The sequence below is a fragment of the Drosophila kikkawai genome, chromosome 4 (assembly GCF_030179895.1).
Source record: "Drosophila kikkawai strain 14028-0561.14 chromosome 4, DkikHiC1v2, whole genome shotgun sequence".
In the NCBI taxonomy this organism is placed as follows: domain Eukaryota; kingdom Metazoa; phylum Arthropoda; class Insecta; order Diptera; family Drosophilidae; genus Drosophila; species Drosophila kikkawai.
In genome coordinates, this window is record NC_091732.1 from 673,226 (window position 1) to 688,800 (window position 15,575).

The 15,575-nt window shown below is 40.7% G+C and overlaps 1 protein-coding gene across 4 annotated transcripts in view; it reads right to left on the reverse strand.

Annotated features, from left to right (window-relative positions):
* Positions 1-2,675: 2,675 nt before the first annotated feature.
* Positions 2,676-15,575, reverse strand: part of Sox102F (transcription factor Sox102F) — a 45,618-nt gene continuing 32,718 nt past the window's right edge. For 2 of the 4 annotated variants that reach the window (XM_017180752.3, XM_017180754.3), the window contains 2 exons: positions 12,052-12,969; positions 2,676-6,036 (listed from right to left, as the gene is read on the reverse strand). In XM_017180752.3, the coding sequence (XP_017036241.1) occupies positions 5,221-6,036; positions 12,052-12,969 (1,734 nt within the window). In that variant the 3' untranslated portion in view covers positions 2,676-5,220. Of the gene's footprint in view, positions 6,037-12,051; positions 12,970-13,135; positions 13,198-14,768; positions 14,939-15,575 lie in introns of those variants that run through there. The other 2 variants (XM_017180753.3, XM_070287706.1) reach the window with 2 other exon arrangements.

Below are 15,575 nucleotides of genomic sequence, written 5' to 3' on the forward strand. Positions count from 1 at the left end.
ATTTTCTGCGCGCAGGGAGAAGTATTCGCCATCAGGAAAGCAGCAGACCATGCACAGAGCATAAACCGTCCACATGAGGCGTTCAATTTGTTCGTAGACAGTCAAGCGGCGACAAGATCCGAAAATGTACTGGCTAGCAGGGAGTCACTAGAAAGTCTGAGCACGACTAAGTCAGTGAGGATCTACTGGGTTCCCAGCCACCAAGGCATAGACGGTAACGAGACCGCGGACGAACTTGCAAAGGAAGGCGTCGGACTGGCGAGTGAAAGAGCAAAAAACGTCCCTGTCTCCCTAAGATCGCTCCAAAGCGAGCTGGAGAGACGGGCTAATTCCGCAACCTGCAGAATATCAAAAATCATGTGCAAAGAGAACAACGAGAAACTCACCCACTCCGTGCTGCATCTTCCGCGGAAGGACTGCAGAATGTTAGTAGGTATTCTAACAGGTCACTGCCTGTCTGCTGCACATGCAGTCAAGCTTGGTATTACCGACAACGCCAAATTCCGGAAATGTGATGAATCCGAGGCAACCGAAACCATGGAGCATCTCATTTGCAAATGTCCGGCCCTAATGAGGGCAAGAATGAGATATCTCGGCTCTCCGGTTCTGGCATCGCTAGAAGATGCCTCGAGGAGGAAGCCAGGCGAACTCCTTGCCTTTGCGAAAAACACCCTGATCTTCAAGGATCTCGAAACCCGCATGAATAGACTCTAGATCCATCGAGGAATTTCCCCGGATAGCTATGGGCCATATTGGCCCATTTGTGGTCCTCGAGGGCCGTCCGGATTAACCTAACCCAAACGCCATGAAAATAATCGCCATATATGGCGATTTTGCTATTATAATTGTGACAGCGGACAGTACTAGGCTGAATCGTCAGTGATTTAGAAAATCGCATAACAGTGGGTGGTGTGGGAGGGTTTATAACAGAGGAGCGAACTATGAAAATGGAGCCAGCTGTGAACCTGCACAAAACCAGTTGCTGAACCAGGCAACGGAACCATTTTAAAAAAATCATTAGAGAACCTCAAATTCCTTGTCATTTAATTCATTTAAATGTTGTGTCTATAAAATCTGACGCAATCTGTGGTTTGCTGTTGTTAAACAGGCTTAGTTAATAAAATACTTCACTTCCACATCGGCCGCTTCAGCCATCTTTGTTTACGTTTTCACGAGCCACAGCTGATCGATCAGCTGTTATTGAATGCGGATGCACTTTAACGCAGCTCTGTGGGAACACGAGTTTCACTTTTTTTAAAAATTCCAACCGTTCCTCACAAGAATATACAAAAGAAACGCCAACAACTATTTTGGGCATGTTTGTAGCTTTGGCGCCACATTTTAAATTCCATATTTCATTTGTTCCTCGCCAAATTTTTTTACATTTTCGTAGTGTTGGTCAAATTTTCACTGTTAAGCCTAGTACTCTGACGAGAAAAACCCGCTGTCTAAATTAGACAGCGGAATCGCTGTTTATTTCGCTACCGAGCTAGTGTGACCAACAAAAATTAAGGAAAATCCTGAAATGCCATGAAAATGTACTTTTTATGGCGTTTAAGGATTTTCTTTGGTCACACTGGACAGCTGTTTGTAAACAAATATTAAAAAAAATATTAAAAATATTAATAAATATGGGATTAAAATGTCCTTTGTGGGTCAAATTCCATATTATGGGCTTCCCCTTGACAGCCCCTATCAATGCCACCTTTTTCCTTCAACTTTCCCTCCATTAGGGGTGTCTAAATAAATCAAATGAATTATTTAGACAGCGCGATATCAGCTGTTTACTATCTTGATCTGGCAACGCCATTCAATTTTCGCAGGTTTCATTTTCGTCGTCAGAGTACCGGAAAAAACGACGTGGCTAAAAGTTCTTCTTCTTCTTTTTTCGACACCGTTTTTTTATATGGAGTTTGGTCGCTGTCTAAATTTATACAGTGGATTTTTCTCGTCAGAGTACTAGGCTTTAAGAAGAAGAAATCAGAGTTGCACCGAAAAACTATCGCCAAACTATCGCCAAACAAACGGTCATTAGATTTAGATGCGCTTTGATGCCGGTCCATTTGAGAAAATTCGGAACGGCAAAACCTTATGGACCGTTTGTTTAACGGACGGTGGATGCGCTTTGACGGTGTGTGGGAAGACCCTATAACTACATAAAACGTAAAATAAGCTCTATGGACTGTAAGTCCGAAGCAAGACGAAAAGGAATTTTGTCATATGACCCTGTTTCAATCTCTTTCTGTCCTCTTGCGTTTTGTTTTTCTGTTTTCTGTTTCCTTTTGCTCTGCTCCTGTCTCGCTCTTGCTACGGCTACACAGCTCTCAATTTTTTCCTACAGCTTTTAATTTTTTAAATTGTAAAGCCGATCTTCTGCTTCGGCTTTCGTCAAAGTGAGAGCGGTAGCATTAGCATATCAATATTTTTATAAATTTTGCTGCTAGGCAAACCCTGGTCTTAATGTAAATAAGTACATATGCACAAGATTTTGTTAAACGTATGTTTATTTATTGTATATACGAGAAAATAAGATTGCAAATTAATAAATTATTTACCTACCTATTTTATATAAATTTTATACCCAAACTTGGATATATATTTCTATTTAAAATACATTTTTTGTATTGCATTTAAAAGAATTTTGGACAAAATAAATTTTTAAATTAAAAAATCTATTTAGGTTTTATTCCTCATATATTTTGCAAATAATAAACGATTATAAACTAGCTATCTAATATTTTCTGTATTACATAAATTGGGATATTATAGTATTTTTTATTTTTTTCTATGGCTAACAGCATTTTTGGTGCATATATAAAATGGCACAAAAATTGCAAGTATATGGTTTGTCACAAATTTACTATATATACTATATATACATACATATATATAAGTAATGGCACTTGAACTGAAACTTAAATATCGAAATCATTGTTATTATATTTACAAAAGCTGATGAATTAGATTATTTTTATTCTTATTCTTCTCCACATGGATAGTGTTTTCGTCTTATTCTGGTTATTTGCATAGAATAAAATATAAGTCAATTTGCTTAACCAAATCGCATCGCTCACGTTGGTATCGAAGATCGTAAACCAAAAATCCTCAACGTAGGACATTCAACCGTTACTCCAAAGGGGGAAGATGTTTTTATACCCTTGCAGGGAATCATAATGATGTTCTGAAGTTGATTTAAAAAATTCGATGGTATCGATACTATCGTACAGGTTTTCGCGGCCCTTTCGATTAGGGTATTCTCTTGACTATTGAATGGCTGAAAATATCGGCCATTGAAAACAGTTGTTCCCATACCAATGGTTTAGAAGATATTTTTAGTCATTCTGCGACTCTGAGGTCGTTGGAAACATTGACTAAATGACTAAAAAGTCAGTGAGACTAATTAGTTCTTATAAATTAAATCTTTTTTAGCTTAATTAAAGGTCCATTATCTTAAAATAAATAAATTTTGTGAAAAATACAAAATGTATATCCTTGTCTTGCAACTGAGATTTTGTTTGTTTTGGGTCATATTGGCTAATTAAGTCGTCAAGGGACGACACAATCGAAAATATGTTTTTTTTTACTTTTTTCCAACCGTATCATTAAATGGAAATTGGATTTATTTAAGAAAGACGGAAAACGTAAAAGTTTATGTTTAATAAAAGATTGCAAATAAAAAATAAATAAACCGTTCTTAAACTAAACATGTTTTGAATGTTCCCTAACATTAATATTTTGACTTTTAAACCCCTAATATTTATATTTTATAGTATCGATAGTACCATCTAAAATATATAAAAGTAATGGTGACCCCACGGTCCTGATAGTGTTATAACACTACCGTATTAATTAGAGATTTTATTAAAGATATGACAGCTCAATAGCGTTATACACAATTGCGATTAAGACGACTATATGATACTTCTAATGCAAGTTGCATTGGCAATGCATACTGCCATAATGACAAAAATTGTAATTGAAAAATCAAAAAGTAAAAACGGTCACGTAATGAGAATTTAATTTTTGCTGGTTTCATAAACTAAACATTTTTTAGAATATAAATATAATAATAATAAAATTGTTTTCGGTGACGAGCTTTCTGCGTTGCAAAATTAATTTATATGCTGAGAACTGTGGCATTTTTTATTATTTCCTTTTTCGATCGGTGTGACCATGGTCAGATTGCAAAAAATATGTAAGAAAAATAACATATAGTTGTCCCCTTCAAGGATCTAATGAAGAGACATTAAATAAAAACTGCATTACTGTGTCATACGACCATGACTAGAGCTGGAAATAAAATCGATTTTTCGATTTTCCGATGTCTTATGAAAGATAAAGAAAACCAAAAAGCTCATATTTATCTATAAACATCGATGGATAAATGTAAAGAACTATTAAATTATAAGTCCTTTCGTTTTTGATTTAAATCGATTTATTATTCGATTTTTTTTCCACATTTAGTCCTGACCTCTAGTAGCCGTCTACCTAGAGGTGAAAAACAATTCTAGTGAGGGATACTATCGATACTATACAAATTCTATCGCTTAATATGTAAAGATTCCATTCATCAGAAATTTATAAGTTTAATTTTTAATAAGAAAAACCCTATTATTTATATTTTATTTTTCCTAACTTAATTCTAATCTTAAATCTCTTAACTTAATCTTAATCGTTTTATAATTACAAAGTCATATAATATAACTAATTAACAAAAAATTATTTATATCGATATTATCGTGATTTTCGAAACACATCGATCAGTATTGGTACCAACGATTTTTATACATGTAGGAGATTCTATATTACCGATCCAAAAAATAGTTAAAAAAAGAAAACAAACAAAAAATCAACTAAAGTATTGGCATCTGCACTTTTGAAAGATTTAATCCTTTAGCAATCCCAAAATTTCGCTGAATATATCCACGGGAATCCCTATACGATTATTAAAAAATAATATATTTAGAAGAATAGAAAAGGTAAAACTATTTCTGGGATTGGGTTTTCAGTCGTATAGAGAATAATAATAATAATTAATTTATAATCTTATTTTTTTGTAGTATCTCTTAATATATATATCATAATATGATTCCAAAATTACGATATTTAAAAAAAACTATGAAGTGCAAGGGTATAAAAACTTTGGCTTCTCGAAGTTGGCTTACTTTCTTGTTGGCGCATGTTCAAGCTTTGCTTAATATTTGTATATTCTTAGTTGTTTTAATCGTCCAATAGTTCACGCTGTGTGGACGCCAACTCGGCGTCATCGGAGGACGAAAAGCCTGAAGGTGATAAGCTTTCCGGTGGATAAAAAAGTTGTTGAGAAGAAGGTGCTATGGCGTGGCCCACATCCTGCAAATGATATGCGGCTACGGCAGCAACAGCAGCCGCTGCGTGTACATTGGGTCCTGGTCCTCCCTCTCCGGGATCAGCACAGGCATTTCCTGCACCTGAATCTCCTCCAACGCTGCCCGTTCGGCACCAGAGTTGCCTCATCTCGGCCCGTCGATTACGCATTAAGACCTTATATTCCGATATGCGCATTTTTTTTCCATCAACAATACAGGTTCGCTTGGGGCGCGGGCGATAACGATAGTCGGGATGCTGTTCCATATGAAGCTTTGAGAGGCGGGATTGCTCTTCGTAATATGGTTGCTTATCGGCATTTGACATGGCTTTCCAACGAGCACCCAAAATCTTCGATATATTTGAGTTATGCATGTCTGGACATGCTTTCAATATCTTTCGTCTCTCATCTTTGGCCCAAACCATAAACGCATTCATCGGTCGTTTAATATGTGGCTTACTATGTCCATGACTATGCCCGTGACCATGTCCATTACTGCCCTGCCTCAGTGGCAGTGATGAAGAAGTCGACGGTGGCAGTGGCGGCGGAGCTATAGGTTGTCCAAGGACCACATTTTCGGGATCTAGAGCTGTTGATCTTTCGGAATTTGTGCCACAACTATTAATAGAGTCTCGGCTTAACCGCATTGCCCGTGATCCACCAACAGCAGTATTCCAACCTCCTCGGCCCTGAAAAGAGTTGCACAAAATAAATAAATAATATTAAGACTAACCTTTCATGGATATTTATGTAATGCATTGTTTTATTTATTTGGACGATAATGCACTATGGACAGTACATACAAGTGGTTGTTTGTGTTAGGTATTAGTAGGCGCGAGGGAAATAAATAGAAAAGGATGCCAGAAGGAGTCGACTTAATACATAAGCCCCTGATAGGAGATACCAAGGGAGATGGTTAGTTTTTTGGGTCAAAAATCGAGGAGGAAGAGGGTGCCGTGGTTAAATTGGGTCTAAGAAGACAAAGTCCTACTGTCCGTTTATTCTTTTTTCTAGCCTCCTTGACCACAACATAGGCTGACCAGAACTGGTCAAAGAATTATTTGAAAGGATGAAAATTTGATCTTTCCCACATCTTCCGATGCTTGAGCAGGGAAGAGCCGCGAAACAAATATCTGTTTCATAGGTGGTACTGGTACTTTTGGCAAGGCAGTATGCCAATTTCGCCCGGTAGTCCGGGTCTGACACCCTGGCCAGGAACATGACTGGGACTCTGAGCGGTCATTATTTGGGACCCCCCAGGGAATGAAACGGATTCCGAATCTTTTTTAGCACTCGATTTCAGGATTCTAGGAATTTGTCCTGATTTCGAGGGCTGTGCGGAGGGAAGCTGCTTTTGAGAGCCCGCCGCTGGTGGTTGGGATCCGCCTAGATGGTGCAATTGCGGTTTTCTTGCGCCTAGGAGACATAGATTAATGCCTTTAAATTGAGAGTGCCAACATATCTTAAGTTTTACAAAAACTCAAAAAAATGTCTTTAAACCCTTTTCACCTTGCGGAAGGCCTCATAGCAATCATGTAAGCTGATATTTTTAACATGGTCAAATGTTCACACATGCTATTTTTTGTTATTTAAAAAGTAATGAAGTTTTTAATAGTCTAATAAAAACTTCATTATTTATTAGACTAGTAAAAACTTCATATTTTTTTAAATAAAAAAGAAAAGAAAATATTTAAAGACATTTTATTGACTTAACACTTTACCTTTTACGTTAGGGAAGTGCAGCAATTTCGTTTGCTCGGCGATTTATTCTTCTTGACAGTAAAAATTTGACCAATCTCTACGAAAATGTAAACAAATATGGCAAGGATCAATTGATATATGGAATTTAAAATGTGGCGCCAAAGCTGTAAGCATGCCAAAAAACTCGTTGGTGTTTTCCTGTATATTGCTGCCCCAAAATGTTACCACTTACTACTTTTTAAATAAAACCTACTTCAAAATTATTGTATAACATTTGGGATATTGTATAACTTTCGGGCATGGCTGGAGGTGCCTAGCGGCAGGCAAAAAACGCAAGTGTGTGTTATCCCTGAAAAATAAAACAATCTGAAGGGTTTAAAGAAAGAAACCGAGGCTGGGATGTCAGCCCAAACGTCGGTGAAGACCGCTACCACTGGCGGGCAAGGGGGGGGGGGGGGGGGGGGGGAGGAGCAATCCTCTCTGCGTGTCGCCAGCAGTTACACCTCTGATGTGACGGGAGCAGGTCCTGTCAGTTGCAACGCTACTGCCGAAAAAACAACGCATGGGAAGTCAAGCCGCTAACATGCCAGAGTCTTTACAGACTCAGACCTTGAGAGCGTGCAGCCTCCAAAGAGAAGGAAGAAAGCCTTCTCCACTCGTCGAAACCAGCTCCCAGCGCAGGGACGAGCCAAAGCGATCAAGCGAGGGAATAAAGGCCAAGGCGCAGTACAAGGCTGCCCCCCGCATCCAGAATCGGCTCCAGAAAAAAAGCGCCCTATCCCCAGAGGATAAGGTAAAGTTTACATGGGCCGAGGAGAAGATCGCTCAGGGGAGGGTTCACTTCGCCAAACTCCCCCCCATGAGATCGACTGGCGGATTCGCCAACAAGGTGGAGGAGACGCTTGCCAACAAAAGGCAACGCTCAGCCGAAAGCGCCTCTATGGGCGCAGCGGAGAGCAAGCGGCAACGCGGGCCTAAGGAGGCAGGCCCTTCCCAAATGGCGGAAAAGCACAAAAAAACCGCAAAATCAGTGAGGTGACCAAACGACACTTGATCGTGGCCCTCATTAACAGAAGCGATGAAGCCGGCAAGGTGGCCAAGGCGCGGTAGAAGATGGTGCATGCGCGGCTCGTTGAGTCATTGCACGGATGGAGGAAGATCCCGAAGCTCTCATGCCCACCTTTGATGGTGCTGGCTGGCTAAATGGGATCAAAATCCTGAGTGCTTGAATGACACGACGAGAAAGTGAGTAACGCAAGCGGTCTGCCAGTTGGAGGCGCTGAGGGAGGGGGCCAAGATGGAGGTGGTGAACCGGGCGAAGGTATTCTTCCCCATCGAAATCCAATCCAATCCAATCCAAGCGGGCGCTGAACCTGTAGCAGCCACAGAATCCAGATATACCAATCGCGGACTGGAAGGTTCTGCACGTTGCGACCCCATCACCCAAGGAGGGGCGGCAAAGTGCAGTCCTTCAGATAAACAAGTGAGCAGAGGACATCCTCTATCCAAGATGCGGGAAGATGGCGTGGGGCATGGGTAGCGTATACCTGCCCCTCAAAAAGCGCCATCCCGGGGATACTCACACCCTGAAGGCAGGCGTGGTGGAGAAAGACCTAGGTCTGTAAACCATCGTGGATGCCGCCCAGGGAATGACGCTGGATGAGTCCGACCATAGTAGTCAACCCTTCGTACACACCTTTGTAGGTCCCACCTCCTCAAACGTGCTAGATCTTACAATTGTAAGGGGACAAGGTACTTTGGTATCAGAATGGAGAGTCCTTGAGAAACCATCCTAATCAGATCATAAATACATACGGTTCCAATACGCATTCGAACACTCTCCAAAATAATCAGTCTTTAGGAACCCTCGGAATACTAACTGGGGAAAGTTCAAGGAGACTATCGCGACACGGCTCCCGACCTCTCGGGGTATATTAGAGTCCGCGGAAGACATAGACAAGTCCCTAGAGACCCTGTCCGAAGAAGTGCTAGATGCGTACCACGCATCATGCCCTATATCGGACACGAGAAAGAGGACCAGGCTACCCTGGTGGAATAAGGACCTTTCACTCCGACGCAACAAACTCAAAGAATTCTTTAAAATCGACAAGCAGGCGAAAGATGATATCACCAATGAGGAATACAAAGTCCTACTAAGGGACTACAAGAAGAAAATACACAAGTCGCAGAGAAACTCATGGAAAAACTTCTGCTCCAATATAGAGACTGCCCCGGAAACGGCTAGACTCCGGAAGCTGCTATCGAAGCAGCCAACAATATAGAGTCAGCTCAAACGCGACGACGGACAGTGGACTGAGGGCAGCGAAGAGGCCCTAAAAGCACTAATGCATGTGCATTTCCCAGGATGCACTGAGGTACCCGATGCGAATAAGCACCAGGACCTAGCAACTGAAGAAGAGCATCTTCCAAAAGATCTAATATCCTCTAGTAGAATCCACTGGGCTATAGACTCCTTTGCGAGGATAAAAGCACCAGGACTAGATGGAATATTCCCAGCCATGCTGCAGGTGACCAAGGTAGTGATCACCCATGGCTCTACGCAATATATACAGCTTGTTTAAGCACGGGCTATATCCCTATCCAATGGAGGACCTCTCGGATTGTTTTCCTGCCCAAAGCAGGACAGTGCAACCATGTGAGCCCCAAGGATTACAGACCGATAAGCTTCATTCTACTTAAAACGCTGGATAAGCTGCTGGACTTATACATCAGGAACGATGTAGGAACACTACGGTCGACCAACCAGCATGCCTACATGAAGGGGAAATCAGTGGAGACGGCACTGCATTCGTTGGTAGCCAGCATTGAGAGAGCCCTACACAATAAGGAATATGCACTTGTAGTGTTCGTGGACATATCCGGGACATTCAACAACATTAGCACGGACGCTATAATGGATCGCCTAGAAGCGACCAACACGTCCCCCGCTATCAACTTGTGGATAAGAAATCTTCTAAGTTGCCGGCGGGTACAATCAGATTGGGGCACCGCTTCCATGGTGAGAGAAGCGCACAGAGGCACGCCGCAAGGTGGGGTCCTATCGCCCCTCCTATGGAATCTAGTGGTAGACGATCTAATCAAAAGATTCGAGAGGAAAGCACCAAAGATAACAGCTTTTGCGGATGACATAAGCATTATTATCACGGGATTCTGGGCATCGACCCTCAGCTTAATCATAGAAAGTTCGCTCAGGGAGAAGGTAAGATTCAATATCGATGCGGATAAGACGGACCTTTTTCTCTTTACCAAGAGATATAAGGTGGCGCAATGGATCCCCCCAAAAATTAACAAAACCAAGCTGACCCCGAAAACACAAGTCAAATACTTGGGCATTGCAAGCTGACGTGGAAGGCCAATGTAGATGAAAAAGGCCACCATAGCGCTATACGCATCGAAGAACATGGAACATGCAGCACATGGGGCCTCTCACCCGCTCAAATGCATTTGGTCTACATATCGGTGGTGCGTCCGACTCTGCTGTATGGAGTCTTAGTGTGGTGGCAAGCAATGGAGAAGAAAACGTATAATAAGCTTATGGAGAGAACCCTGCGACAAGCACTGCTCTGGATATCAGGGGCGTTGAGGTCAACCCTCACCAAAGCACTCGAAACCATAATCGGTATATATCCCCTAGATATCAAAATGCAACTGACAGCAGGAAAGGCGGCACAACGTCTGGTTGCATCAGGAAACTTGTCGCTACAAGAATTCGGGCACATTTCAATTGGTCGAGACATGAGCAATACATCTAACTACATGATAGCAAGAACGTGCGCGGATGTAAACACAACGGTATTCATGGGACCAAATGACTGGAATCACTAACCATACAACATATTGACTACTCATTTCATACAACGAAAATGGACACAACAATTTCTTAGCGACAGGAACCAGGGCTGTTCTCTCATTCTTATGCTTGCACACTGATTGCGAGAGTTCAATCACAGAGTGGCGCATCTTGAGAAGGTTGCTCTGCGCTTGAACTCTTCTTTATATGTTATAATTAACATTAATAACATTCTTATTTCTATCATTAACCCAATAGTGAATATGCCCATATTGTTAGGGTACCTTGTATGAAAAGTAGCAAAAGAAATGAAATGATCGCACACATACACCCGTGTACGTGAATGCATGAACACGCATACATATAAAGAAGTGTTCAAGCGCAGAGCAACCTTCTCACTCTGCGACTGAACTCTCGCAATCAGTGTGCGAGCATAAGAACGAGAGAGCGAAAAAAAACGAGCGCACACGAAGCTCGGCGCCCGTCGCGAACAGCTCTGGGGCCTGTCGCTAAGAAATTTTGGTGTCCATTTTCGTTGTATGAAATGAGTAGTCTGTATGTTGTAAGGTTAGTGCTGGAACTCAGGACCATGCTCAATAGATGGATGAAGGGGTAAGAGCGGGCATATACTGTTCAGACCCTGAAATGAGGCTGTCGTATAAGCTACCAAGCCATTGCAGTATATTCCAGGCGGAAGTATTAGCCATCAGGAAAGCAGCATAGCTTGCGCGGAGCATAAACCGTCCACATGAGGCGGTCAATTTGTTCGGAGACAGTCAGGCAGTTCCAAAAATGTACTGGCAAACAGGGAATAACTAGATAGCTTGAGCACGACTAAGTCAGTAAGGATTTACTGGGTTCCCAGCCACCAAGGCATATACGGTAACGAAACCGCGGACGAACTTGCAAAGGAAGGCGAGTGAAAGAGCAGAGAGCTAGAGAGACGGGCTGACGCAAGCGCAAAAAGCAGGTGGAGGAGTAATTCCGCAACCTTCAGAATATCAAAAATCATGTGCAAATTGCCCCCCATTTAAATGTAAACAAAGCCGGATCAGCTCAAACACATGTCGCCGATTATTGTCGATGTTTCTGTGGAATCACGTACATATTCAATATGTGATAATATGTAGCAATGTAATTGGGCTATAAGCGTTGAGGGAAGGTTTTTAAGTAATTTTGAGATAATACATACATGACTTTTGATCAGAGACGATTCGATCTCGTTAAAATGATGTCCTGGCCCTTGGGATTGCCAGCTTAATGGCGGACTAGACACAAGGCAGGCTGTTGTTGGCAGACTTTCACAGTGATGATGGTGACTATGTTCCTTGTGGTGATGGCAACTTGTCGGCGAAGAGCATGGTGACCCCTTTGGTTTAGTTAGATTCAGTGGTGCCTCCATCATTTCAGACTCTGATTCGCAGAGATTGTGCACCTTGGAACACTCGATAGCTCGATTGTTCGTAGGTGACTCGGGCGGTGTGTTGTGACTGTAGGAGATGGATATGGCATACGGATGATTCTCATATTGTGGCGATTCTGGTCTTGACATAGCGGACGACGATGAACCATTACCATTGCCACCTCTTCGTTTTCCATCGTTTCCTCCTCCACCCTCGAGATCAATGGTTGTTGCCGCTGGCTCATTATTATTAATATTAGTATTAGTTTTTGTAATATTTTTGTTATTATTATTCGAAGCCGCAGCAACGGCTGCAGCCGCGAGAGCAGCCTGTATATGAGCCGCCGCCGCCACCGCTGCTGTGGACCACATTGTTGGTGTCATGGAGGTTATTTTGTGTCCGCTCAGGTGATCATAATGCGTGTGACCAGGTCCCGACGGAATTAACTGCAGCAGCTGTTGTTGTGCTTGGCTAGGTATTGGTTGTGGCTGCAAGAAGGCGGGAAGGAATGGTACCAAGTTACCGGAAGACACGGCAGTAACTCCAGCCTGATGTTGATGGGGAGGTGGTGCTGGGAGTCGAACCGACGCTCCAAACTGATTGCTTAGCTGGTTATGCAACTCCTGAAAACAACTTTCATGCTGTAACCTTTGGACATTTTGTAAATGTTGTTGCTGTTCAATGTCTGTCATGCCGTCGTAATGGGACTATAAGGAAAATAAAAGAGTAATATGCATTAAATGAGAATATATGTATGTAGCTGCCAGAGAAAAGTTCAGAAAAATATATGGAAAAAACTGGATTTCGATGTTTTTTTTTAATTCATCTATTTTGAGATATAACAATTTTAGAATTTTTTAAAAACCGTCCTACTATATTATATAACATAAAAAAACATCAGTAAATGTAATCTTTAAAATAAAATTTTATAATAGAATATGTATTGGTTGAAAGTTAATTAACAGCCGAGTCGATCTAGTCGTTCTAGATCAGACGATTTTTTCGACCTCTGGAAGAGTTGCCAGTGGGGTTCCTGTTTCGTGCATTAGCCTATTGCGCCCTGTGTTCTGCATCCGGAAATGCATACAATTTTTTTAAATCATCTTTAAGCAAAGATTCGGCACGCCGAAGTTTGTATACCCTTGCTAATATTACTTCATCGCATTTTACCTATACTTATTATGTTTTCAGTTTGACAGTTACAATTTTGCATTCCCAGCTTTACATTTTCTCTACATCCGCCGATCGCTTCTATGGCAGCTATATGATATAGTTCTCCGCTTTTTATGAAATTTATACCATAATTCTAGAAAAATAAAAAAAGCTCATATCTCAGAGTAGATGTAAATACGTTGAAAAACAACGAAGCTTTAATTTTTTTTCTCTTAATTTCTCGATCGTTCCTTTGGCAGCTAAATGATATAGTCGTCCGATTTACATAAAATTTAAACTTCAAATTTGAAATAATATAAGTCGGCCATGTCTCAAAAATTATGCAAAAATTTTGAAAAAACAGCCAAATTATAATTTTTTTGTATGAATGTATGAAACATTTTTATGGCAGCTATATGATATAGTCGTCCGATCCGGCCCGTTCCGACATATATAGCAGTGATAGTATATAGAAGACTATAGCAAAGTTTCATTCAGCTAGCTTTAAACCTGAGGTAAACTGACTGAAATTAGAATACCCTGAAAGGGTATTATATCAGAAATATACCTTAAGAGTTTTAAGCACCTGTCTTATTCTTTGTCAAAAAAAATCTTGAATATTGCATATTTCTTGACTCAACTAACCAGAATGGTCATTTTGTATTATTTCAGAATTTCAGTATTAATATTATGAAAATCGGACGATTATATCGTATAGTATCGTAGGAACGATCGGGATGTGTGGAGAAAAATCTAAAGTTGTGAATGTAAAACGTAATTTTAAGTCGGTACATATAAAAAATGTATGAAAATTGATCAAATTGAAAGCGGCAAGGGTATACAAACTACGGTGTGCCTAATTTAGCTTCCTTTCTTATTTTTACTTTGCTCTGACTAAATTAATCAAGAAGCTGAAGCCGATGAAAGCCAACAACTACACTAATAATAGCGGCTGCCGAAAACTACCAGAATATACCTAGAAGTAAATCAATTTCAACTGGAAATGAAAGCCTATTCAACATATTGACTGCATTATCTGACCCGTTTGATACCCTATAAAAAGGCGAATGGGCAGGCGTGGCACTTTGTGCAATGCATATATTAATTTTATAACAATTACCTTACATTTAATGTGGTTTAAGTTATTTGACTATCGAATTTGGTTCAAAAGAATTATACAGATTTGCAAAGTAAAATAAGAAAGTACGCTACTATGTGTCATTCAAGCTCGTTTTAAAGTCTAAAATACGACCTAAAGGACCTAGATTATGAAAAAGCAAATTCAATTAAAAATAAAATTTTATTTGCACTTTCATTTATTTTTATTTCAATTAAAAGATAATGCCGGGCTTACCACAGTAGTACCAAAACACCGTTCGACACGTTTTACTGCTATTTTAACTGCTAATTGTATATTGTAGACACGGTAGTTCTGTTATCATTAGCTTCTAGCAGTGCTAACAATGTAATACAAAAAACGTTTTTTACAGAATTTCTTGATTTCAAAGGTTAAGTTTTCGTTCACTCCCACAAACAAGGTACATATATATTTATATACATATATCTTAGTGAATACATACATATATATATATACCATATACATATGTATGTTGCGCCATTACACAAGTAAGTCAATCTTGCTGCCAGCACAAAATGTTAAACATAAGGGGGATGTGGCCCCAGAAAATCAGTCACTGCGCCTGATTGGCCAGAGAGCCAACGAAGTGCGATGAGACAATGGACAAATCGCGTGTATCCCGTATCCGTATCCGTATCCGTATCGGTATCCGTAACTGTAACTTAAGCAAACTCTTTGGAGCGAATAAAAACTCTCCCAAGCGGGTGTCCATGGTCCACGATGCAACTACATAGATAAGATCTTATCATCATTCTTGGCGACGATAACCATGGTCACCTCTCTCTTAAAGAAAGATTGCCATAGCAGTACCGTTCTTAACAGAGGCGAAACCGCCTTTTACAGTTCACATGCACTGGACTAACGTATGCATTTACATTTGCCCTCAACTCACTAAGGGAATTTTTTGGTTCTCTTCTAAAAGGCGGCTTTCTCTCTTGCGCAACCAATTATTTCAATTGAGCTATCCAATCGCCCATCGCCACGCCCCTGAATTAGGTAGTTCGGAGTGAAGTGTACTTATAC